At 40.7% G+C, this 26,464-nt stretch overlaps 3 protein-coding genes across 3 annotated transcripts; 1 reads left to right on the forward strand and 2 right to left on the reverse strand.

Moving 5' to 3' along the window:
• Positions 1–27: 27 nt before the first annotated feature.
• Positions 28–3,227, forward strand: LOC103711512 (peroxidase superfamily protein). Its single transcript, XM_089928895.1, has 3 exons — positions 28–1,332; positions 1,456–1,647; positions 2,411–3,227. The coding sequence occupies exons 1-3, from the start codon at positions 1,078–1,080 to the stop codon at positions 3,059–3,061; spliced, it is 1,098 nt and encodes a 365-aa protein (XP_089785021.1). The 5' UTR covers positions 28–1,077; the 3' UTR covers positions 3,062–3,227.
• A 3,435-nt stretch (positions 3,228–6,662) lies between these two features.
• LOC103711480 (heptahelical transmembrane protein ADIPOR1) lies at positions 6,663–9,691 on the reverse strand. The gene is made up of 4 exons (XM_008797625.6): positions 9,307–9,691; positions 9,100–9,195; positions 8,232–8,280; positions 6,663–7,492 (listed from the first exon to the last, which is right to left on the reverse strand). The coding sequence occupies exons 1-4, from the start codon at positions 9,540–9,542 to the stop codon at positions 6,803–6,805; spliced, it is 1,071 nt and encodes a 356-aa protein (XP_008795847.2). The 5' UTR covers positions 9,543–9,691; the 3' UTR covers positions 6,663–6,802.
• A 4,950-nt stretch (positions 9,692–14,641) lies between these two features.
• LOC103711479 (putative sucrose-phosphate synthase 1) lies at positions 14,642–26,230 on the reverse strand. Its single transcript, XM_008797624.4, has 14 exons — positions 25,732–26,230; positions 25,491–25,580; positions 23,596–23,837; positions 22,220–22,283; positions 21,325–22,023; positions 21,056–21,172; positions 20,725–20,856; positions 20,376–20,552; positions 17,905–17,958; positions 17,761–17,823; positions 16,705–17,640; positions 16,455–16,582; positions 15,357–15,663; positions 14,642–15,111 (listed from the first exon to the last, which is right to left on the reverse strand). The coding sequence occupies exons 1-13, from the start codon at positions 25,912–25,914 to the stop codon at positions 15,387–15,389; spliced, it is 3,162 nt and encodes a 1,053-aa protein (XP_008795846.2). The 5' UTR covers positions 25,915–26,230; the 3' UTR covers positions 14,642–15,111; positions 15,357–15,386.
• Positions 26,231–26,464: the final 234 nt, after the last annotated feature.

The following is a 26,464-nucleotide window of genomic DNA, read 5'->3' on the forward strand; positions in this document are numbered from 1 at the left end:
TTAATTCCTGTTTTTTCCTCTCCCATATACATCCTATTTGTTTGGGGGCTGATTCCAACCGGAATCAAAACCCTGCACCCCCAACCCGCTCGCATGGGGTGATACCATCCTAGCTCTTCAAAAAGGTTCCTACGTCTAACCTTCAGTTTAATGGTTTCAGTCACTTCTTTTAGAAAACTTGACATGTCGGAACATCATCTTCTGAATATATACTTTAATAACATTGATACTCGATTTACGTATCTTTAAGCCACCATAAAATGAAAAAGGAAAAAGTAACAGTAGATAGAATTTGGACCACCCAATAGGTCAGTGTGCTGACACTCGCCCTATTTTCAAGCCCCACACGTTTATAGGCGTGGTTGGGGGATTTCCCACTCCTCACAGCATCAGCTTTCACGGATTACTTCAAATAGTTGATCACATGATCCCCCTCCCCCTCTTTTCCTACAGCAAAGAGTCTCTGAGTCCTGGTTCAGGGCGGACGACGGTTTCACCAACTACGCGCTTTGCTGCAACCTCCCAAAAGCTGAGATGTTATTTGAAGGCGTCAACTCCCAGGACAAGCACCAGAAAATAGGAAGGATATCGGTTTCAGTTTCTCACGTACTTAGCTCTAAAAGAGTGAAGTGATAAAAGACAACTGGGGATAATACTTGAATGCACCAGTAATTTTGGTCGAAGCTCTCGTTTCGGTCTACATTTAGCATACAGTTCGATTTCTAAGCAAGTAATAAATTTTTTTTCCACATATATAGAGATTGGTTCATTCGGAATGGCTCGAGCGCGATATATTCTACCAACGTACTAACATTTATATGCAAATTACCTTTTTAGCAATTTAGTAGGTGCATGGGATTATACTGCATGGTCCTCCGTTTGATCGTTTCAAAAGGTTAACGCGGTCATGTCAAACACACTAGCCTTGATCCTCATCTTGTGGACCTCGTCATCTCCCTCCCTCCCCTATATATAAGAGAGATCTGTTACCCTCCTACTTCACAAGATAACCAAAAGAGTTGGTAACTCTGCATTGGTTGCCTTTGCTTTGCTCTAGTCTTTTCCTTGGAAGAAAACATGGTCTCTGTTTTAGCCTGTGCTTTCCTGGTCCTAACCCTAGCTAGCAAACCCAATGCCTTGACCAAAGATTGTTTTGGCAGTGGTGGCAACGGCGACCATGGTACTATTGGATCGCTCCAATTTCATGGGTACCAAAGTAGCTGCCCACAGGCGGAAGAGATCATATTTTCAGGGGTACAACAAGCAGTGGCGAATGACCCAAGAATGGCTGCTTCCCTCCTCCGACTTCACTTCCATGACTGTTTTGTTAATGTAAGTGACTGCACGTCGTCATGCTTCCACGGACGTAGTGTAACTAAAGGATAAGTTTAATTAATGATGCAAACTTGTGCTTTACTAAAGATTGATTTGGTGACTTAAATGATATATATCAAGGGCTGCGATGCTTCGGTGCTTCTGGATGATACAGCAACTTTTATAGGAGAGAAGACGGCTGGGCCCAACTTGAATTCCCTGAGGGGCTTCGACGTGGTCGATGGGATCAAGTCTGAGCTTGAGCTAGCATGTCCTCAGACAGTATCTTGTGCTGATATCCTCGCCATTGCAGCTCGAGACTCTGTCGTGCTGGTAAGTGCGTACGTTATTTGCTGGCGACTTGAAAACTATGAGGAATTCAGCGATATCACCAAATAAAATTGTTAGAAACTCAACCATTAAGAAAATTAAACGTCCTCTTTTGAGGACCATTTTTGTTTTTCTTGTATATAGTCAGCATTATCCATTTAGTTCCTGCATTGGAGAAAATCTCTCTTGTTCAGGCAACATTATCCATTTAGTTCTTTTACTGGAGAAGATCACTCTTGTTCGCTCCTACCTATAGGTATCAACAAAGCTCGTTTTTAACAACCCAAGACCTCACTCAAAATGATTAACTGAAAGATATTTTTTTTGGCTCCGCGAATAACCGATGTGGGACTAAATATACGCCCGCACAAGTCTTTATATATTCTCTCTATTTAAGCTCGGACTTTCTTATCGAGCTAAAGGTTTAAATTCATTCAAATCTAATCAAAAGTATCTCGCAGTATTTTCTAGTCCTCATAAGTTATAGGCTGAGTTTGCTTTGATATCATTTGTAAACATACAGAACCTCATCCAAAATAGCTAGCAAAAAGATATTATTTGAATTTTTTAATTCTATATAAGTATCTAAAATCTATCCGGTAAATAATCAACGTAAAACTAAATACACACCGGTACAGAACTTCACACTTTCACCTTCAAGTCTGTATTTGCTCGCCCTAGCTTCTTTCTCTCTTCCACCCAAAACTTTGCTGCATATGAATTAAACTATTATTAGTATGCTAATATCATACACGGCGTGTACCAGTCAGGTGGGCCCACGTGGGAGGTGGAGGTGGGAAGGAAGGACGGTTTGACCGCCAGCCGTTCGGCCGCCAACGCCAGCATCCCGGCCCCGACCTCCGACGTCGCCACCCTCGTCCAAAAGTTCCAAAACCTCGGCCTCTCTCCCAAAGACATGGCCGCACTCTCCGGTACACGGCCAAAAAAAAAAAAAAAATTCCCCCGTCTCTCACCTCTTAAAAAAAAATTGCATGCTCCGGATCTAATGCAAGCCCCCGCAGGTGCGCACACCATCGGCAAGGCCCGCTGCTCGTCCTTCAGCTCCCGCCTCGGCGGAGGCGGCGGCAGCTCCGGCAATGTCGACCGAGAATTCCTCCAATCGCTGCAGCAATTGTGCTCGGACTCCAATGGGACGTTGGCCCACCTCGACTTGGCCACGCCCGCCACCTTCGACAACCAGTACTACATCAACTTGCTCTCGGGCGAAGGGCTCCTGCCGTCGGACCAGGTGCTGGTGAACGGAGCTGGTGAGGTCGTCAGCCTCGTCCAGGCCTATGCTATGGACCTCCTGCTCTTCTTCGAGGACTTCAAAGCGTCCATGGTCAGGATGGGGAGGTTGGCGCCGCCGGCAGGGAGCGGCGGCGAGGTCCGGATGAGTTGCAGGGCGATTAACTGAGTTTACCGTGAGGATGCGAACTATGGTATCTGGACCTGAGTCTGTCTGAGTGTTGTTTGGCTGTTTGTGTTTGGCGTCTTCAGCTTTCGAGAGTGCGTTTGGTATGTACTTTGGCAGTAGCCAGTTGATCTTGGCGAGAATAACATGCTGTCTTTTCTTATTCTAATTCCGCGCTTAGAAAGTTTATTGCTGGATACTGGTTGAGTGGCATGTGACGTGTAAGTGGGCTCAATTAGGTGAAGTTAATGCGTATCCCATGGATGTGGGGGAAAAAAATTTAATTAGAAACGTCAAACAGCAACTGGGTTGAGGATAAGGTGGATGACTGGGAGCAAGGCAATATTAATAGTTCCGATTCCTCGCTTGGTAGATGATTTTTTTTCTCTCGAATACCTCAAATTATGGTGAGAGGTGAGATTCGGTCCCAAGTTGTTTAAATCGACTGCTGGTAACTATAGATTTTATTGCGACAATTACAATTGGGTCCTAAGACCATGGTTTATTAGCCACCCCTTTCTTGTGATAAGGAGGTCTAAATACACTTCTTGTGTAGGCTTTTCTTTCCTCCTCGTAGCAAAGGCTATTAGGCATAGAATGAGCAAGAAAGGAAAAAAAAATACAAGGAAAAACAATACATGATATATATGGGGAAGACATTTAGGAAGTTTTTTAATATCGAACCTATTTCAAATAATGTTAATTGTTGAGATTGCAAAGTTCAATACCAGAATGACACTGAATTATTGTTATATTCAAAAAAAAATAAAAAAAAATGCCCACTTGGATCATGTTCAAGTTAATAGCATGGGGTAAATAGTAGCTGGTTTGATGTCAGCCAGCTGATATGCACTGCGGATTTTTGACGTATTTGTGGGAAATGGGTGGACAAGACTTACAGGAGAAGGCAGCTGAAGGCAACCAACAGATCTTCTCGACTTACCTGCTTCCGGGCAGGAACTTTATCTTATTTATTTGTTTCTACAAACCCCTTTCGAGAAGGAGAGGTCAAAGGACTTAAAAAGAGAACGAAATATATTATATATATACATAAAAGGCTGCCAAGAGGGACGTCACTGGTGCAGGGAAGGGGAAAGCCCTTCTCTTCGGGCCAACGCCGCGTGAATGCAATCCTGCCATCCTGGCCCGATCCGATCCAAACTAGAAATTTGGGAAAAGAAAGCGAAAAGTGCTGTTTCCAATAGGGACTAGAAATACCTAAGTTTCCACATCACTATTGATGAGGAGCGAAATGAATCTTTCAGCCCACAACAAAGAGGGCACCTAATTTCGGCCCCGATCGGACATATTCACGATCCGGCCCAGAATCAGCCCGATCTCAGACTCCACCGAAAGCTCTTTCAACCTCGGATATTCGCTGACGCGCCCTCCTCATTCGCCGACGCATCCCGGCCAAGCTCAGGGCGCCCTCCTCATTCGCCGACAAGCCCCAGCCAAGCTCGGGGCACCTTCCTTATTTGCCGACACGTCCGACGAAGCTCGAGCGCTCTCTCCAGTAATACGCTCCGACCCTTGAGCTCGGGGCGCTCAACCGAGCACACCTCGGAGCTCGGGATGCTAGGCTGACCTTAGCACCCGCCTAGCCGACCTTGCCAAATGCGTGACGTGACCTCTCGACGAGCTCGGCCTCACCAACGGCCGCACCCATGTGCGTGCCCAAGGACGGACTCCACCGTGCGCCACAAGTAAGCTCAGGCTGCACGCCATTCCCACTCATGATGAGAAAGGGTCATACCCTACTACGACTGTTAACGTCTCGCTATTCTCAATGATGGACTCCACCGTGCGCCACAAGCAAGCTCAAGCTACGCACCACTCCCTCTCATGATGGAAACGGGCCATACCTCCACCACCTAAGTACTCCTATCAGAACTATAAAGAACCCCAACAGGTAACGCTTAAGGGACTTTTGGCTGGACCTACAAAGCTCCATACTAACTTGAGCGTCGGAGGGCCCTCACCGGACACACTGGTGAGGCTTTGTGCAGGTACACTGTCGGTCGCACGAGGTGGCTCTCCTCGATTTTCTCCACACTCCGGCAACTCCCCCAACTCCTCCGGCATGGTCACCCTTGGGCTAGATTTGAACCACAACATTTCTGGCACTAGAGGAAGGACCTGAGTCATGACCATGAGGTTAAGGAGTCACGGAGCTTCGAACGCATCGAGTGGCTAGGCGCCAGTGCCCGGCCACTCCCTTCAAAGTCCACCCCCTGCAGTGCCCACACCAGCAGACCAAATCTCTCAGGTCCAGCCATAGCAGTTTTATCTGCTCGCTTAGCAAGTCCAAACTCTTATTGCGGTTGTTTAAAGCCTTCAGCCGGTAGGAACCTCATTTTTTGCTGAGCTCGATAGGAAGGTCAAGAAAGTGGGGCGACAAGTCCATATGCTCCGGGGTCAAGTTGCGGAGCACCACAAGGGGCCCCGCCAATCGAGGAGTAGATCTCCTAGAGGTCTAGTAAGTACGCCTCTCTCAGCTTTGTGGAGTATACTTCCTTCACGTCCTCTCGAATAGAGATCCTCATGGAAATCGAGGGTCGCAGCTACCTCCGACCTCCACCAAAAATGCGACCGGGTCGCGGAAGTACTTGGACAGGTACTACCGCTTCCACAAAGACCACGGCTATGATACGAAGGACCGCTACCAACTCCATGATAACATTGAAGTAATTATCTGGCAAGGCCTACTAAGTCGGTTTGTCCGTGACCAAGCTGACAGAATGGAGCTCGACGGACAGAGCCCGGAGCCACCCAACGGGCCTGACGACAGTTGCCCCGGTGCAGGCACCGTCAATACTGCCCCTCCACATCCTACGCTAGCAGCCCTTTTTTTTTTTTTTTGACTTCGGGGGGGGGGGGGGGGGGGGGGGGGGGGGGTGCACCCCTGTTAGTTCGGGTCCGATGAGAGGAAGAGAGAAATAAAAGTAGAGTTTCCATTGATTTTCTTCCCGCTGAAGTGTTTCCATTGTTTGTGTTATAAAAAAACAGTGTTTCCATTGTTTCGTTGGCACGGCAATCATGGGCACCGCACACATGGGTTTTTCTGTTAATCTACTCCAGCTGCCCTGTTTTTTTTTTTTTGTACTCTCAGTCTTTGCAGCTGCCCTGAAACACTTTGTGTTTGCTCTTCCTCTTCATTCTTTCTTTTGATCAATAGAACTGGGTGGCTTTTCAAACTCCCCTTCCATCAAAAAACATGAAAAAAGAAAAGAAAAGAAAAGACGCGAAATCCACTGAAAACTTCCGCTGGTGGGTGCTGACAACCTCAACCCAGGAAAATACAACAAAATCCCAGTCCCAGAACAAAACAGAATGCACAGAAGAGAAAGAACCCTGCTACAAATCGAAATCGGCAATCTAGAGGTCTGTCGGATAAGAAGTCTTAGTCACCACCAAATCACAAAATCTCCTGGCTAAGCCTGTTCCTGGCCTCAAACATGTATACATGGCCTCATTTCTGATAAATGTTTGATCTTGGCCTTTTGGAAGAGGTAAAGTTAATAAACACTTACCTCTCTCTGCATGCATGTTAGCTTGATTTGAGAATTTCGAAGGAACTGCATGTTGATTCAGCAAGAAGAAATGCAAACAAATTTATCTTTAATTTCCAGTATAAGCTTTCACAAATGTTTCAACAACCTTCTCTCTTTTGTTCCACCTATAACTTCGATCAATCATGAAATTAATATAATCACAACTTGCAACTTGCTAACAATTCATATATCACGCAACTCCTCCACACCCCACCTCGTCGCGCCACTCAAGGAAGATTAGCGCTGCAGCGTAATGTGCTAATGCACCAGCGACCACAAACACATGGAATATCTGGTGGCTCTGGCCAGCAAGATCGAAATGGCCCGGTTTCCAGCGCTCAGGCACCCTGCTGACGTAGAAGATGGTTCCTATGATGTATGACGACGCCATGGCCAACTCATAAGCCAGTGTGATGTTCCGCCGAGGCTCGCCCCAGTTCACGATAGCAGCATGCACACCAGGCACAATGCCGAAGAAGCCCATAGCCAAGAAGAGCAGTGCACGGTAGGAACGAAACTTTCCGGTCGATAACTGCGGCGAGAGAAGGGTGAAGACCGTGACAAAGCCCATGGCGGTGATGGCAGTGAGGTAGGTGAGCTGCCAGTGGGGATCGCACTGGAAGATGTAGTAAATGGGGGGGAAGAAGGAGGCGGCGATCATGACAGCGATGCCGACGTAGTCGAGGCGGGCGAGGAAGAGGGTAAGGCGGTGAGAATGGCAGCAGAAGAGGTGGCAGCAGCTGCTTACGAGGAGGCAAAACATAGAGCCACCAAGGAAGACGAAGAAGGGCCACCTCGCGGTAGGAGGCTGCATGGAGGAGGGGGCAGCAGAGATGTTGGGGGATATGGTTGCCTTCAGCTTGACGGATGCTGCTGCTCCCTGCCAAGGACATCCATGGATTATTAGGTCATCTGTGCATGAACAAGGATGTATGCTAAGTTTCAACCATGGAGACTTTAGATGGTTTTGGATTTTCTGATCTTCTTGGTACTTTTTCGTTGTTTTTTTATGGGTAAGCCATGATGGCTAGAAATATGCTCATGGACACAGAGGTTCCAAAGACTTAAAATCTAGCTCAATGGATGGACATAGCAATCAAAACTACGTAATCTTAGTGCTTTGGATGTGGTGATTTGTGAACTGAAATAGATCTTTTGCTTGCTCAGCATAATGATTACAGTATTTTATATTTCCTCTAGTGAGATGAAGTGTTCACGAACATTTTGCTGATTAATTGTTCTCCAAATATTCCTAAACTCTCAGGTTATTCGAGAACTTAATTAGACAATCTATATATTTAATGAATTGTGAAAACCTATTGATGAATTATTGATGAAATAAGCACAAACAAAATTTGGACATTGTTGGTTTTGTTTGTTGCTGCAGTTGCCTTGCGCATGTTTTCCGCAAAAAAAAACTATATTCAAAAGGAAGAAAAAAGTTATATCAATTCCAGATTAATATAATCATGATGCAAAATCTTTCCAGAATTTGCGAGAAGCTCCAAACCTGCTGTGGGTTGGGAACCTTTTAGACTCTAAATTATTCATTGGTTGGGCACTTTCGTTTCCCTCATATTTCTTTCAATGTAAAGTTAAAAGACAAAGAAATGACTTACACTGAAGAGATTGCTGGAGATGTTTTCCACTGCAGTCGTTGTAACAGACCTGCACCAACGTATACAAACACAATACATTACACTCGAGTATAGAACACTCCACAGAGAAAAAATATCACAATTAAAAAGATAAAAAAAGATAGGGAACAGGATTAAGTAATGAATTTAGCGTCAACAGAAACAGAAGCAGGTCGTTTTAATATACATAGCCCTTCAATTTTTTGATAATTATAAACATATCTTTTGTCACTAGCCCTAAAGAAAAGGCAGCCCTAATTCTCTTTCTTTTGAGCAATACCTAGGATTTGAAACTTAGACCTCCTCCGAGTGCAACCCTAATATTCTTGTTGAATTAAAAATACGGAATAATCCTTGGATTCCTCTCCAACAGATTTTTTTCAAAAACTGTTTCCTTTAAATTCTCATGTATTACATTTTCCAACTTAATCCACAACATCAAATCAACCATGAGCGTGGTCCATATTTTTGAAGATGAACAAAAGGCATATTGATTACCTTCCCTTTAGCAACAGATTTCATTTAAGAAAAATTGATGGAAGTCAATGTCAAGAATTTAATTTGCAAATAGTCCAATTATTCACTAGGGATGTGCATGTACTTATCAAAGAGAAAGGTACTTAATATGATATCCGAACTTTATGCAAAAATCCTTGCTTTTTCCCGATATATATATATATATATATATATATATATATATATATATATATATATATATATATATATATATATATATAAAGAAGGACAAATCAAAGAATACTAAACTTGCAGATCTAATTAAGCATTATATCACAAGCACGTCCACAATTATTATTAATTTGTCAATTGATAAGAAGAAAAAAGAACTAACCAAGGAAGATGGCCAAGGAGATCAGCCACCTGGGGCATATGATGTCTCAGATGCTGCAGCGTCAATCCCAAGAACAGAAAGAACCCGAGTAGATGCCTAAACCAACACAAAATCCACAAGTAGTCCAGTTAAAACCATCTCTACGGAGACTCATCGAAAGCAAAGTTAAAAACATCAAATACCAAGAGGAGAGCCATGAGCTCTTACGTCCAGACGTTAAGGGTCTCATTGTGCCAAGAAAAGAGGCTGAGGAGGGCGTTAACTATAGGCCACTCCGCCCTGTAGTAGCCCAGTATGTACTCGTTCTCCTTCATATACTCTGGCAGCTCCTCGTAGCTCACCAACCCATACTTGTTCCTCTTCTGCTTCTGCTTTCTTTTCTTCTTCCTCTCCGGCGCCCTTTCCTTCATGCTTAACCGCTGGACCTCAGGCTCCCCCTCCATGGCTCTATTCCTTCCTCCACTCCTCCCTATCCTTCTCCTCGAATGGTGGGAGTACTAATAACGCTGTGGCATGTGCGATTCTTTATGTGGGACAAGGACGAGAGAGGGAGAGGCCTTTTGTTCACGAGTTTAGAGGGGATGCCTGGGGTGGTTGCAGTTTGGTCCTTTTAGGTCATTTAAGTGCAGCTACCAACTACCGCGTCCCACCTGTTTCATTTATTATGGGATGGACGGACTAATTTTTGACCAGATTTCTCGGTTTCACCTCTCAGTCGCCGGGTCCGCACTCGCTTGCAGGCCGGAGTAAAGCAAGATGTAGACGGCAAAGAAGTTGGAATGGCACCCATAGAAACACCCTTCTACTGGTGGTTGAAACTGTAGAGAGGGGCCCGACTTCAGATTAATTACTGCTGAAAGCTGCCACTTGTTTGATATCTCAGTGTCTGAGGCGAAGCTGCGAGTGGCTTGAGAGAGGTTGTGCTACGTTCGGCATGTCTAGCGTAGGGAAGAGATCTTGGTGGAGAGCGACTCTGCGACAGTCATTGAATGGATCCAGCAGGTATTCGGGGGGTCGGAGATTACCACCTGCTGCTGAGAGATATTCGAGCCATGATTTCTGATGGATTGGTGCTTTAAGAGAAGCACGCATTTAGAGAGGCCAACGGGGCTGCAGATTGGATGGTCTCTTTTGTTGCCAACCATTCGGAGGACCACCTCTAGGTGGAGGAGGTGGAGTTGCCCCGTGCACTCCGTGATGTACTTTTTTTCGGTTTTTTTAGCTGTATCCGTATATGTTATGTATGGTACTTTCGTTTTCAGCCAAAAAAAAAAAAAAAATCTGCTGTAGAGAGAGTGCTGCCGTCAGACAGAGAAGCTTTATTTTCGATCACAAAATTTCATTGCATCTAATTGCTACAGGGGAAGCTATGCCATTTTCTTTTGGATCCCATTAGCACTTTAATTAGATAGCATCGTGGTCGGAAGTGGATGCAAATTTAGACAGATGCCAACTTTTTTATGCTGCCATGATAAACAACCGGATAATGGATTGTTCAAGTAAATATAAAATTTATGAATACAAATATTCTTGTCGATCAAAAAAAGTGCTGTCTTGAGGATTTGATATAACCAAATGAATGCTGCTATGTTTATCTAATAATCTCCCTTGAATTGGTATAAACCCCGTGTTTTGGAGCTTTTTGCCATATTTGTTTGTTATTACATGTAATGGCAGTTGATGATGGGCATTATAACAAATATTATGCTATTTCGAAAATGATCCTGTAGCGGTTCTAGAGGGGTCCTATAGGATATATCAAAACCAGGAATTCTTTTTCTTAATTTTATTTTTCTTATTTTTTGTACTTTTTTCCAACAAAACAATTGAGCTAATTTGTAACATTCTGTCCAATCTCGCAACATCTAGACGTAGAAAAAAAATTATATTCTATACTGCATGCACCATGCAGCGTTGCACGTCGCCAATCACAGCTGGTTCTTTTTGTAGGCTCCATTCATTAAGCACCCAATGTTGTTGAGGTAGCATTAAACCAATGATGGTTGGGGGTTGGGAAAGCTTGTCCTCCCATAATTGGGTACCCAAATTAGGTCAACCCGAAAAACCAAATCGACCAGCTGTAAGTCTGCATACTGAGTCCAAACTAGGTCTAAATCATGTCTGCTGCAGCTTGGGCCTACGTGCACCCAACCAGGTGTCATGGCCAAAGCACATGTACTTGCAAGATGAGAAAAGCAAGCAAAGGTAAGAATTATAAATTATCTCAGATCGTAATAATAAATCATGATAATCTTGTGATTTTACCTAGCACATGAGATTAAGAATTCTTAATTTGATCTAAGAGATCTCTGAAGGGTTTTAGGGAAGAGAACTTGCTGAGACAAGGCCCCCCACTTTTTTTTTTTTTTTTTTCTGTAGACATGTCTAGCCCACGATAGACCATTCTTGTCCAAGAGTTTGCAAACATCGATAGACCATCCTCATCCAAAAGTCTACAGACATCGCGGAGCAGCGGGCTGGAACTTGCCATCCCTTTTAAACTTTGTAAATGGTCCAATCTGGCTTGCTAGAAGTAATAGCTAGGCTGGAACTCACTTGGAATGCCGAGGCAAATTGGTTGGCTACGTCCTTTTCTGCACCCAACTTCTCCAATGGGGCTGCAACATTAGATAAGCTAGCTGTCTATGTTTCTTTTTGTCAGAATGTGACCTTAATAAGAACTATAGTTACGTGTTCAACATGCTATTATATTGCAGGCTGATCTCTTGCTTATACTTAGTCATGCATTTATGATATGTGGTAGTATAGTTGTGACATTTGTTGGTACCATTTCCCACACATTGGAATAGAAGCATATCACATGTCAATAACACACCTAAGTATGGATGTCGTCAATCCAACGTTGATGCGTTTTACATAGAGGAGGTTAATGGTCTGTGATCAGTTTTCATTACTGTTATGTATGACGGACAGGCTTAAAGATTTGCGAAGTTGATATTACTTAAGCCTACTGGGAAAGATGATTGTAATCCCTTGACATCTATGAATAAGCTTGATGACACTTTCTAAGACTCTTTTTTGCAATAGAAAGTCGTGAACAAAAATTGCGATAAAAAAGAAGCACCTCAAGATTTCTCAAAAAAAAAAAAAAAAAAAAGTTCCTCACACAATGAGATAGTAGATATGCATATGTTCTTCGTATCTGTCATGAACTAGCATTCTCTTATTAACTATCCAAATGAATCTCAACCTCCACCAAATATAGCTACAATTATAACTTGGACCACCTTTCTTTTGATAAAAAAAGACCACTCGCCAAATATCCCTAATCCCTCGAATCTTAGTAAAGGTATGATTCGTTCAGGTCATTTGGCACAAAATTTAGTAGCTTGATAAATTGATACTCTCTTCAAACATTTTTTAAGATAAGAAAAGATCATTTAATAATTAATAATTTGAGACATGGTTAGTAAATGTCGTCCTTAATGATGCACTTTGGAGAAATATCGCTGTAAATCATGAATGTTATCAGACTAATTCTTACTTTCTGACAGTCGCACACACTACACAAATCAGACTGAATTAAGGAAAAAAAGAAACTGCCGCTATAAGGAACCAAACCTATAGAGACAAAAACAAAATGCCTACAACAAACACCAAGAATAAGGTGGATATCCATGGCTGCCATTTAGTGTTATTAGGATTATTATTAAGGTTAATTTAGGATGTAATCGATACACTTAAAACTAAAAACCTAAGCCGGCCACTATCTCCTCCCACCAAAAGCCCCTAAACAGGAATAGGAAATAAAAGAATTGCAATTTAGACTTCCTGCGGTTGCTTACAATAGATGCCATTAGTTGCATATTACTTATTTGATTATTAGTCTAAGAAATCAAATGTTGGAAGCTTGCACAATTAAAAACTGCTCTTTGTGCATTCCTCGATGATTACTTATTGAGTGTCTTGCAAGGGTTAGCCTCCTTAACACTGGTCGTTTGAACATGTCATGCGTGCTTCTACCACTAATAAGAAAAAAGACTTGACATACAATGTAAGGCAGCGTGAACACGGAAGCAAGCAGGCATTGGTACAGATGGCCAACCGCAACCGTGGTCATTTACTTATCGAGCAATCTATGCTGAAAACGGATGACCAACGTTTTGTATAAACTAACTACAGACAACTTGTTTCAGTTAATCTCGGGATAAATCTCGACAAGAAAATGTAGCCTGAGAGAATTCTACAAAAGTTCGCTTTTACGTTTTGAACGCTTCAGATCTTATGGGATCTAACATTGGTCTATTTGGTTGCTAAATTTGTCACTTTGGTTTGTAGGCTGGGGCGCAAGACTTGGCCAAACTCTTTTCTTTTTTTATTTTTTTTTGGGTCTAACTCCTTCGAGGCTAGAATCATTCACGATAAATAATTTAAACACTGCTTTAGAATCAAGCTATGGCTGCCAAAAAGTGAGCCAAATCTTGCTTTGGTGGATTTAGAAGGCAAGTTCCTCCTGAATGGGAATTAAAACCATTGGAAACTCTCAAGAGAGAAATGTTCCACTTCTCAAGCCTAAACCTCCTTCCAACCAAGTTCCTCCTGAGGCCATGCTTATTTTTGCAAGCCATCTGATTCAATTCAACGATACCAAGTTTAAGTATGAGGCTTGAGCTCGTTTTGATTTTTTTAATTGGAGGAGATGCACCACTTATCGAGCCAAGCTCGAGTCTTCCATGATTGTCAGTCATTCGCAATCCCTGTAGCGTTCAATAATGTTTAATTCCTGTTCCAATGTGTGATTTGATGAAAAAAAGGCAGAGTTCAACAGCAATTCCTGCGCCTTCAGCATCAATTTAACTAGGTCACAGAGCAGAAGGCAAGAGTTTTAGAGATCCCACTTCGTCGAGCTCGCGACTCTTAGAACCCGACTTATCAGTTATGAGGGCATCCTTTTAACTTGATTGGAGAGTTACTTGGTCATCTAAAGGAGTACATTACGCTTGTCCCTGTGCTCACTTTCTGAGTGTTACCCTGAGGGACATTCTGTAGAGTAGAGACTAGCATTTCGAACCACTCAACCATGGCCATTCAAGAACAGGAGACCTCAAAGTCCAACCCTGTCGACAAATAAACCATTGGGCTGCTGCAGCTCATGCGGCTATATATGCGAACATGAGCACCAGTTATCTGAAAACCATGGTGCATACTATTTGTGCGGGTTTGTTGTGACATTGGGAGTGCTGATCTCACTTTTTAGAAGTCATGAATGCTATATAATTTGACATTAGAGTAGATCCTTAGGCTTACAAGCAAGAGAGTTAAAAATAGCCTCGATTAGATACAGGAACCAACAAGAAATTAGAAAAACTTCGATATAGGTTAGAGTCAAAGGATCGAGAAGGGGAAAACCTATGGCATATGAAAAGATATGAAAAGAAACAGCAAGAAGAGATCTTATTTTATAGGATTCACTCTTTGAAGCTAAAGCGATAAGCATAAAGCTAAGCATACATGGTCATTCAAGTATTGCATTTGCCAATATCATACAGTTGCTGATGTCGCAAAGTGTTAGAACCAAACATTCGAAAAGCTCGGCTAGTCATAATGCTGTTAAACGTTGATTTATAAAGGAAAAAATGAAATCATTTACTGAACACGTAGCAGCAGTGCACCTAGTACATTATTATATAACTGGCTTAGAGAAGCTTTCAATAATTATCAAGGTGCTTGTATATAGATGGAATTGCTGATAATGGCAACTTCGATTTCTATGCAGGCTGACAAGAAGAGCCTTGGTTTCTGCCAAAGTTTCTATATAATGTCATCAGGCTCCTCTTGTATTTTGACTCGAGAGGCAAGGAAACACTCTCTTAACCCCCAGCTGAAAATACATTTCAGGCAACAATGAAGAAGCATTCTTCGCATTTTGGCTACGACCCTCGAGATTTTCTTCTGATCTTTATTAAGAAGGTGACTACAAACTGGAAGCAAGATCATCAAAGGTAGCAACACATGAGCCAGAAAGGTCCTCTCAGGTGAAACATCGGAGAACTGTAGGAGAGAAAGCAGCAGAAGAAACAGGTCAAGAAGTTTGATTTTGAGCTGGCTTGACAGAAATTCATGTCTATGATGGGTATCTACAGTAGCACTGAATAAAATTTCATAACAAAGTCCTTGAGTTTGGGTAGTCACTAAATTTTATGGAATGCCAGCACTGAATACAAACATATATATTAACAGGTCAAGCAGAAAAGAAACAATTCCTGCAACTTGCTGAATAAAATAAACTTCGTTACCTAGTAATTCCATGGTAAGAGTGCTCCATACTATTCTTTCAGTGCTCCAAGCTGGCTCAGAGCTAACTGTATGTCATTGGTGCTGCAGCCCTCAGTTTGGACAACATTAGGGCTGTCAAATGCTACGGCATCTCGTAGGGGATAGCTTCTAGCCGCATGAAGCTGACTTGGAGCAAGGTTAGATGCACCTCTCAGTATGATAGTTTTATGTACACCTCCAAGTAATCCTTCATAATCTGTGTCACCGCTCTCACCAACAAATACCACCATATTTGACAGCTCCATACCCCACCGAACATATAAATACCTGGGAATAAAATCAGTCTTGCAGATAAATTCGAAAGTGCTTCATAAATTTAGTTGTGCCAGAGAGAAATGTGCAGAGCAGAGAATATGGACAAAGAAAGCTATATAACAAGCCAAAAAAGGTCTTCACCTGGTACTGATCAACAGAATTTGTAGAATATTAACTACAGATCAACAGCTTATAGTAGTCCTATGCAGTCACGTGAAAGACAGATCTGCATGCACTCCATTCTTCTTGGGTAGAAATAAAGGACCAGTAAAATTGCAATAATATATAAATACATTTTTTCCCAATGCTCTATTGCTAATAAATTTCTTACACGCTTCCCTATCAACTATATGCACATCTATGCACAAAAAAAATTCATCCACATCAATGACATTTTCTGTAACATGTTAGCATCATCAAATGCGACCAAATGAACCAAGCTACTCATGAACAGCTCAGGCTTGGCACAGTAACAGGCTTGATTGAGCTTGTTCTATGAGGAAACAAGCCAAGTTCAAACATAAATAGAATATCTGGGTGGGCTCATTAACAAGCTCACAGTTCACGAATATCCAAGCTTTTTAACAGCCATCATCAAATTTAGCTTGAGCTCAAATTAGCCCTTTCCATAATGAGCAGCCGAGACAGAGCAATTTAGTACTTGGATCCACTTGGCTTGTTTGCACACTGGTTAACAGTGGTTCAGTACATCTAAAAAATTATTTTATGACACTTATTAAAATAAAGATATTTCATTCAACAGAAAATTAAAAAAAAATAAACTGTTAAAATTTTATTGATACCTTAGTGCCTGGGATCTAGAAGCCAGAACAGGAATGACATGCAACTTGGTACCATCATGACTATATAGGACATCACAATGGAGTGCTTGAATTCTCATCAACTTCCTAAGCTCCTTCACAGGAGGAACCTGTGAAAAATTAAAAGATACCAGTGTTATACACTAAATAATAATATTACAAGTTTATTCTGCTAAAAGATCTGCGTCAATTTTTCTCAGAAAGAACTCTAGTATGCAAATAACAGACTTACCAGTGCTGGGTTTTTCACTTGAAATGCATGACAGAAGGTAGATGAACGTTGTTCATCTTCAATGACAATTTGTTCCTCACTCTCTCCCTTTTTCTCAACAATTGAAGCAGCCCAACGAACTAAAGTCTTTCTCAGTCCTTCTCCACCCCAGCGATACTCAATCTGTGAATGATAATCTTCATCAATTGCAAAAGGAAGCTCGGAAGAGCTAAGAATTTCGTCAGAATTTGATAATGAGTAATAGAGATCACTGCCACTATTGCATATAAAAGCATCAAAATCAGTAGCAGGGATGCCTCCGGAGGTGAGAATAGAGTGTATTTCAGATATTGTCAGCGATGTTGACAATAAGAACCCAACAGAACTTGACATCCTGTCCTTATGTGCAGCCTCAAATACACTCTTAATAATCTCAAGAAGATCTGCATGAGTAACAGAATCCACGGCAATAACAAAAATTTGTTTTCTCCTCCTCAACAGTGGTAGCTTACTAGAATTTTCACTGGATGTGTCCTTATGATTGGTTCTTATGACACTCTTTGACAGTTTTGATACAAGACGTTCCAGTTTACAGTTTTCATTAACAGAACTCTCTTCAGATTCTAGGGTGCCATTATCTTCAGCCTTTTCACCATCTAAAGATAGCTTTAAGTTCAAAGATATATCTTGAATATCCCTCAAAGAATCGCCCGGTGAGTCCGATTCTGAATTTTCAAACCCATCTTCACTCCTTTTCCATTGAGGATGTCTTGGCCTGAAAGTAGCTAACCGTGATAAGTAGGTCTTGCAATGCTCCGGCCAAGAAAATAGGTGAATATTTTTCAACCCATTCTGCCGACATCGTGCCCAAAGCTGTTTATCAGAAACAAGCTTATAAAGTGCATCAGCAATAGCTTGCTGATCATGGGGATCAACAAGGAGACCATTGTCGAGAACCTGAAGCAAAATTCAGTATAAATGCTTAGGTAAAGAACTAAATTATGTTTCACCAAATGTAAGAGAACAGATGCTAAAATTTTGTACATAAAAAAAAAAGGAAAAAAGTCATGGACCAACCCGATGTATATCAACAGGACCTCCATTTTTTGTAGCCACAATAGGAAGACCATAAGCTGCAGCCTGGTCCAGCAAAGAATGTAGATATGCTGTTAAACGAAATTCATTTATATATTAAAATAATAGAAGAGATCAAATTGTAACCTCTATCAAGGTGAGGCCAAATGGTTCAATGAAAGCGGGATTGATGAAAACACCCTGCAGAAAAATCAATCTGTCTGGTCAATGAAACTATATGGTGTGTAGCACGATTGAAGAAACCTAACTTGGTAATAAGAGTAATAAGGATTTATAGTGAATAAGCCAAGGTCTGCAATCTTGGTGCTAGACCTTATACCGGTACCATGTTGGTATAGTATTGGTATGTTTGGTACAGAGGTCGGTTTAGTATGCAGATACTCAGTACATCCCTTATACCAAGTATAGATTGAGTACAGGTACAGTATGGTACAGCTGGTCCTGAGTAGTACATATTGATATTGCGAACCTTAGAAAGAGCATATGCTCACCTAGAAAGGAGGGGACATATTATGAATGTTGTTAGCATTCTAAAGGACTTGCATTCATTTCTGACATGAGTCATATGTAACCAGGATGCCCTTATTCCCAACCAGATGCCAGTTGGTTCAAGGTAAGGTTTAGGTTCTAAGCCATCATAATAACCTTACAATATATCACATACTCAGCTTCAACTTAAGTGAAGACCATTGCAGTGAGTGAGATTGCATGGTTGCTAGCTTTCAGAACTACATGGGTTTACAAGTTTTCATTGTTTTCTTCTTTTGTTTTGCATGATATCCCAACCAATGTTACGCTTTGAGACAACAATCTACAACTCCATCATGACAATCAAAAGATGCTCCATGACTCTTAAGTTGATTTAGGCAACAACAATCAGTTATTAATAAGGACTTCTAGAGCACTTACATGGAAAGCACTATTTGCATTATCCAAACTAAGTTACAAATGGAAATATATTGCATAATTCTAAAGAATAAAACAAGAAAAATAAGAAATGATTTTAGTATAGATCTTACACAAACATAAAAAATATAATTTCTTTAAACTCTTCTGGCAAAACAAAACAAAAAAAAGATGACATGTTGCATATAATTGGTCAACATTAGGGCAGTCTTACACAGTATAATGCCTCACAAGTTTAAGCATGAAGAGCATGAGTCTTCAAAATTTAAGAATATGTCTAGTTCAAGAACCTAGAACCATTCTATATGGTAGGCACTTACTATGTGCATTGATTATATGTTTATTTCAGGTCTGGCTACAAGATAATGCCATATCAGAGGACCAGCTGGTAGAGAAGGGCAAATTTCACAATTTTCTCTCCCTCTGTCTCCCATAAAATAGCAATGTCTCTTCCTCTTTTTTCTTTTTATGTGATCCAGGAGAATCTGTCGGACTCGATATGGACCACTTTGGCCTATTCAATAGGATCACTAATCCTGATGTAGATGACTTTGGCCACTACAAGTATTTAAGAGGATAACCAAACTTAATGTGGAATATTTTGGCCACTACAAATATTCAGAAGGATCACCAGACTTGACTTGGACTACTTTGACCATTATAGATATTCAAGAAGATCATTTGACTCGATGTGGACTACTTTAACCACTACGAGTAGGGCTGGACAGGGTCCAGGAGCAAGATCTGCCACATCGAGAAGTCGAGTCGTAGGCCAAACTTTCGGAGGCCATAACTTAGTCATATGACGTCCAATTAAGATAATCTTTTTTTTAAAAAAATAGGACAGTTCTTTGAGATCTACGATATGACGCCATGTCCTATAGGAGATGGCGTCCCTAGCGATCGAGCCCAAATTCCATCGTCTAGGGCTGAAACGAGTTAGTCAAACTGAAAGTTTTCTTTTTAGGTAAGACTTTGACCGGATGTAGCTCTCTATCCGAAAATAATCAGACAAAGTGACAGAAGGTAGGGTTGATATAGAAGTCGAGATCTACCTCTTCAAGAGTTATAGCTTTTTTTAGAAGATTTCTACTAATGATGTCTATTTTAGAAAAGAGAGTCCTACTAGGATTAAGAAGAGAAATCCGACCTAAATTGTGTAAGGACGGACCTCACCATTATAAATAGAGGCTATGCACCTTAATTTTTATCATCATCAATGAAAGAAAAAAAAACTTTAAACCCTACTTTCGCAATACTTCTATCTTCTTCCAGTAATTTTTGAAAGATTCAAGTTGAGCGAGTTAAAGAAAATCTTCCTTCTCCCCGATCGGATCATTATTCTCCTTACATCCGATAAAAATGAAAATTAATAGCTTATAGTTATACAATCATTCAAATGAAACATTCCAGGCTTTCAATAATACCTCCTATGGGCTGTGATGGCAACCCCACATTATTTGTCAATAGACAATTAGACACTGATGCATGCAGCTGCACAAAAACATATTGCCTCCTATGGTTCAATTGGTGACACACACCCAAGATAAAAAAATTAGAGGTGACACAGCCTGCATCAATTCATGCAGTCTCCCTCCTTCCCTCCCTCTCTCTCACACACACACACAATGAGAAGCTTACTTGTCAAAGGACCACTAAATTTTGATAATTGACTGACATAAGAAGCATACCTTCGTCTTCGCTGCCAAACGATAAATGTCAGGGACTTCAGATTGCTTGTGATGCTTAGGATATGCCACTTGCCCGTATAGATCATACTTGTCAATTAATTTGAGTGCTGAAGTCAGAACAACAGCATTTGTACTTGACATTTCATCAATAGCATCACGATTACCCATTATCAATGTCTGCAAAATATAAATTTACAAAAATATCAGAAAGCAACTAAAAATCAAAATATGAAATTATTTGTAACTTCTATGGACAAATCATCATAATAGATAAACTGACAAAATTAGGCTAATTACACAACTCTAGCTAAAATAAATAGCTATACTAAGAGCTTTAACTTCCACTTACAAGGTTTGCGAGTTCCCTCAACGGGCGGCATTCACCAAAAGCCTTCACGAGTGTTGTGATGTTCTTCTTAGGGTCTGGTCGAGCAAGAGCAAGGATCATAGGTTTGCGAGGGTTGGTAAAGAACCGCATTATCTGCCAAAGGTAAAAAATACCAAGCTGAAAAGTAGCAAGCAAAAGCAAACCAGAGTAAATTAAATTTTTTTATCCCTGGGGAGGGGATGGTGGCTTAAATAACTTAAATTAGAGAGTAATATTTCTGTCACTGTTATGATAGAAAGAAGATGCATTATATTAGTTTCATGATCAAGGACTCTGAAGTAAATTTCTGGACCTCAGACCAAATCGGTGGATCTGGAGATGCTGAATTATCCTCATTTCCTTCAACTTCACCATCCATATCACCATCATGTACAATAATATGATTGAACTCCATTCCAGGAGGAATTATCTGCAAAAGAGCAAACAGATTATTTATTGGAACTAAACAACAAATGACCTACAATTTAACAGTAAAATCAAATGCATAAAGTGAAAACTTACAAATAAATACATTTAGAAACTTCTAAAAGAGAGACGAACTAAGAAATGTAATATACTTACAACCATACGAGGCATATAACGGCCATGACAACTCACACCACGCTTAATTCTAGCTCTCAGTTTGCGCTCAACAATCACATCAAAACCATCATACAATTGCCACTGCTGTTCGATCTCTTGTCTAGTGCTTGTGATAACAATCTCAGAGGCATCAAGAGCTAGTTCCTCAGCCTCAATCCTACGCATTATTTTGTATGTCGCATTAATTTCTTCCCTTGTTTGTCGCCCTTGTTTCAGAAGTTGTTCTAACTTGTCTCTCCCAAGAGAGTGTCCAGTGAATAACATAGGGACATTTAATGCCCCAGACAACAGGGCAGCAGAGTCGCCTGCATCAGCATAATGTCCGTGAATAACAACAGGCCATACTGGCTGTCTACCACCAATTTGTTCTCCTAGAACTTTGGACATCTGCATAATGTGGACAAGTGCACCATCAACAAATTCTTGAATATGTGGCCAAAGAAGTTCTTTAGGAATATATTTATCTTTTGGTCCAAAAGGAATGCGGATGATATAAGCGCCACCACTCTCTCCTATTTCATGTATAAAATTTTCAGAGTTTCTTGGAGACAGCATCTCTGTTGGTTCTCCATAACTCCAATCAACATCTGGTGCTGATATTTGCCTGGTCAGCAAATCAACCCGATAAACTCCAGGCATGGACCCTAAAGCCCTTGCAAGTTCTACAACATATTTGACCTAACATAATACAAAAAACATCAGGTCATTTCAAAAGTTTACAACACCCACTAAATTTTAAATACCACAGAAAAGGAAACAGTATCAACAGGTCTTCCTATCTAAAAGGGGAGAGTTATAAAATTTTCTTTTTATGTAATGGATCTCAGAAGGACAATCATTATGGATTTCAAGGTAAATATCATGGCCGAGCTACCTGACCACCGGTATCAGAATCGCGACCAAGCTCCATATTTTCACCACGTATCAGACCATGAATGCTGCATGAAGAGAAAATAATATCTGTCAGAAACAAGAACGTGTGTGAAGAATCGACACAAGCCAAAGGTATTATCTTTTTTTTTTTGTTTTAAATACCCATTGCATATTTCAGTTCCTTGATAATATTTACAAATTTGAGGACACAGAATCAAATCCAGGTTACACATTTAAAGATTATTATAATGTTGATGATGACAATGATGATGTGATCATATTGTTGCTGTTACTATTATTATCAATAAATTAATTGATGCTTCTACTTCAATATTTTCTCAAATAATTTCAAGTTTTAACTGCTGGACCTCTGGTAAAATATATATTGAAAGAAGATTGCCCTTTCTTCTGAAAATACCAGGTCATATTATGTTACGTGTCTGTGCATGTGCACACGCACAAACACATACAAATATACCCACACAAGCATTTACCTATGACATAAAGAAGCCAACTCAAGCATAAATATCATATCAAAACTAATTATGAAGTACCTAAATTTTTTGTTACACATACTCCCCACATCATATTGATTGTTGACCCCATCCCATCTGATACTAAGCTAAAAATCTCTAAAGAGATGCACAAAAGAAAAACTATTATCTATATCCGAACCAGCTGGTTCGGAGTGTACCGCATGAAACCAGCGTAAAACTAGGTCAGTTTTGCTGATTCAGTATGGGAATCGATGCGAATCAGTCTGAACGGAGTAGAATTGCCTAGTACCGACCTATGCTGCCTGGTTTTTGAGCAATACCGTAAAAAAAAAGGGCTGAAAGCTGTCTCAGTATAGGATGCATACCGTACCATACTCATCTAGCAATGAGATTGTGGGACCTTGATCTGCATTCATAAAAATCTACAAGTACCCTTTTCCTCATCATTTAAGTAAAGAAGTTCTACTCCTTGAGAACTACTTAATCTGATCCTCCCACTTCCACACCATCATCTTCCTTTTAGGCATTTATTGGTACTATCTATTTCTTACATCCATCAAATGGTAAGTACAAAAGAGGGGTCAATAAAACAGGCAAAAAGCAAAATCAGGTTTTCCTTTAAAAAGTCTCCAAAAATTAAATTGTGAGAACTGCAGCATTCAGACAACCCTATATAAATTTCTATTTTTTTCTAATGTTATGTACACTAAAGAAATTTTGTCAGTTTCATGTTTAGTGCTGCCACTTAAAGGCTAAAATCCAGGTATACTAGAAAATGCTAAGTGTCAAAAAAGAACCCATATCATTTTTGCTGCCAATATAGTTTGCAAATGCATCATATAAACATGCAAATATAACTTCTTTAAGTTGAGTTCCATGCCTTATCAATACTATATAAAGTCTTCTTTCTTTAAGCTGATTCGTCCATGCCTCCATAGCATCAACAGAACTGATCCTAGGAATTCTGCCTCTTGTGCTATCACCATGAGCAGATAGATCGCTAACTACATCTCCTTTTTCCCCTTCAGATAAGTCTTCAGACATATCAGCAGTCACATCTTTGCGCCCTCTTTCACGTTCGAGACGGCGTTTAGACATGCGGAGGGCCTCCTCTCCCTCTATCTGCATTAGGCGACCAAAAATGGAACATAGTAAGCAACAAATTTACAATTAACAAGCATGTCTTCTCAGCATAGAAAACACAGATTCACAAGTTTAGGATGATATATACTTTTAATTTACCTAAAGTATACCACCTTTAGTAACACAAAGTCATGAATATGGCAAAGCATTCAATCAACATGTTCCTAATTTCTTCCTTTGCAATTCTCAGTACATAACAGACAGTTGACACATTGATTTATTAATTTATTGTTGTCATATTCTATGATATTCTTTTACATGGTGGAAGTTGCTGCTAAAGGAGCATCCTTCTGGGAAAGAAAAAAGAAATGAATTTAAATTATCAATAAGAAAAAAGAAGAAACACACTATGATGAAATACTTTAATGATCAGTCCGCTAATTTCTTGTAGTTTAGCATTTAACTCTGACCTTGTCTTACCACTGACACCATAACATATCATGATATCTCCTCGACTGGTTTATCTATAGCAAGTGTAAAGACAAATTTTCTTGGTACTCACACTTGGCATAGATCCACTGCCAAAAGAAATTCAAATATCCAAGTATTAAGAAGTCTGAATACACCCAATTTCCTATGTGACATATGAAGACTGCACAGTGAAGACAACTCGCTAAGATCATCTTAACATAATCTATACCTAACATCTTGCTTCAAATTAACTAGAAAAATGAAGGAGAAATGTAGAATGCACATGCTCCACATAAAGATGATTTGTCAAATTAAAGATCTAATTAGATAGTACCATTTTAGCATCTACTTTGTACTCTCTCAGGAAAGTTGGCTAACAAAATTGATTCTTGTACGAGTCATGATTAAGGTTGCTTAGTCCAGTTGAATAAAAGGATTGATTCTTGTACGAGTCATGATTAAGGTTGCTTAGTCCAGTTGAATAAAAGGTGGAAGACAGAATAAAGGAATTTTTTCAATGAAATCTCTATTCTTGTAATTGTTTTCTTGAATTGTTTTGAACGCCAGTGCAATAGCTAGACTACTAATACAACATGTTTCTCTTATGTCAACATTGCCATGCTGTATTAACAACATAGCCATAACCATCCAGGTTTTTCCCAACTAGTTGCAGTTGTCTTTATGGTCCAGCACTGACAACAACATCAAAACAAACCACCTTTGAATTTCAATGTCTACGCACCAGCTAAAAATGTGGCAATACTTCCCACTAGAGAGAGAGAGAGAGAGAGATCACATAGTCACTGTCTATACTAATAACAAAGTAATAAGACAGAAATTTTTTGCCTCGTACGCTTCCAAGCACCCATGCAAACATCGAAGCACAGATGCCACCTAAACAAATATCCCGCCTCTTGGAGAAAAAGGTTTAGATTGGATCACCAACTTCCTTTAGGGCCGGGCGATCAAAGAGACCATGCGAGTCTTCATAAAACCATCAGAAACTCACACTACAAAAATCAATTGATATATCGAACACGAAAATAGACCGACAAAACCAACATCAACCAAACAGATAATCCAAGTCTCGATCTAACCCCCGGAACAAAAAATTAGAAACAACGCATAAAAACATAGAATTTATCCAACATAAAGATAAAACAACAAACAGAGCAAAAACGGAATCATTTTTAATCCCAGAACAGAACAAAAATAAGACACCTGCTTCTTCTTTCGGGCCAGATTCCAAATCCTCCAGCACATGTTCTCCAGCCTCGTGTTCCTCTCCTGAGGACTCCTCATCGCCGCCGCCTACCCAGACGAAAAAACAAACAAAAAAAAAGATTAAAGAAAACAGAGGAAAAGAAAACAAGATCACTTCATAAATCTAATAAAAATTTTCGATCAAGAAGATTATAAAAAAAACCCAAACCCAATAGATTATTAGAATCAGAAGCAGTACCCGAACCCATGTCTTGTAGAGATCGGTCTCGTCGAAGCCAGTGATGACTTCCTCGACGAAGTAGCGAGTGGGGCTGAAGCTGCCCCTCTCCCTCAGCAGCAGCGACGACTTGGACGCGTCGATCGCCGGCCCCGCGTCCAGAATCGCCTCCAGATAGCTATTGATCCAGTCGTTCCCCGGCATTACCGTCTTCGCCCGATGAACCCACAGGAAGAAGAAATGAAGCAGAAGAGACGAGAAAACGAAGGTTTTCTTTTTATTTTTACGGCTTCTGATGAGAGAATATTTATAGTGGCGGGGCGGTGGACTGAGACCGCGCTCGAAGACGGCATGCGCTGGGGTTGCGGATGCAAGGGATCGCGGCAGACTCGCGAAGGCCGTCACGCTCGATTACCTGTCACTATTAAGGATTTCGGCCCCTAAATTTTCGGAAATAACGAAATCTCCTTGGCGAAAGAAGGCGCGTGGGGCGGAGAGTGTAAAGAGAAATATCGGGAGGATAAAGGCCTTAACTTGATGTCCCGATTAATCCTCCTATATTTGGACAGGGCACGCGGCATGACGCCTCGTTGTTTTTGTTTTCATTTTTTTTTATTTTATTTTTTGTTTCAGCTGATATTTCATATAATACGAGTGCGGATACATCCAATAAATAACACGCTCTTGTTCGAACCTCAAAATAAATGGACGCAAACATTTATATTTCCCGCTTTCCCATGCTCATGATGATATT

Source organism: Phoenix dactylifera, chromosome 2 (assembly GCF_051530095.1).
Source record: "Phoenix dactylifera cultivar Ajwa chromosome 2, Ajwa_hap1_PhDact_Kaust_v1.1, whole genome shotgun sequence".
Classification (NCBI taxonomy): domain Eukaryota; kingdom Viridiplantae; phylum Streptophyta; class Magnoliopsida; order Arecales; family Arecaceae; genus Phoenix; species Phoenix dactylifera.

Bases quoted from the DNA above. Each gene is read 5' to 3' on its own strand.
- LOC103711512 (XM_089928895.1), top strand. From the start codon at position 1,078: ATGGTCTCTGTTTTAGCCTGTGCTTTCCTGGTCCTAACCCTAGCTAGC. The intron at 1,333-1,455 runs GTAAGTGACTGC...ATATATATCAAG, and splicing joins TCCATGACTGTTTTGTTAAT to GGCTGCGATGCTTCGGTGCT. The intron at 1,648-2,410 runs GTAAGTGCGTAC...GGCGTGTACCAG, and splicing joins CTCGAGACTCTGTCGTGCTG to TCAGGTGGGCCCACGTGGGA.
- LOC103711480 (XM_008797625.6), bottom strand. From the start codon at position 9,542: ATGGAGGGGGAGCCTGAGGTCCAGCGGTTAAGCATGAAGGAAAGGGCG. The intron at 8,281-9,099 runs GTTAGTTCTTTT...ACGTTGGTGCAG, and splicing joins CTCCTTGGCCATCTTCCTTG to GTCTGTTACAACGACTGCAG. The intron at 7,493-8,231 runs GTAAGTCATTTC...TGTCCTTGGCAG, and splicing joins TCTCCAGCAATCTCTTCAGT to GGAGCAGCAGCATCCGTCAA.
- LOC103711479 (XM_008797624.4), bottom strand. From the start codon at position 25,914: ATGCCGGGGAACGACTGGATCAATAGCTATCTGGAGGCGATTCTGGAC. The intron at 17,824-17,904 runs GTTACAATTTGA...TTGCTGGACCAG, and splicing joins TTGGCCTCACCTTGATAGAG to GCTGCAGCTTATGGTCTTCC. The intron at 15,664-16,454 runs GTATCAATAAAA...TTTTATTCCCAG, and splicing joins TCTAGATCCCAGGCACTAAG to GTATTTATATGTTCGGTGGG.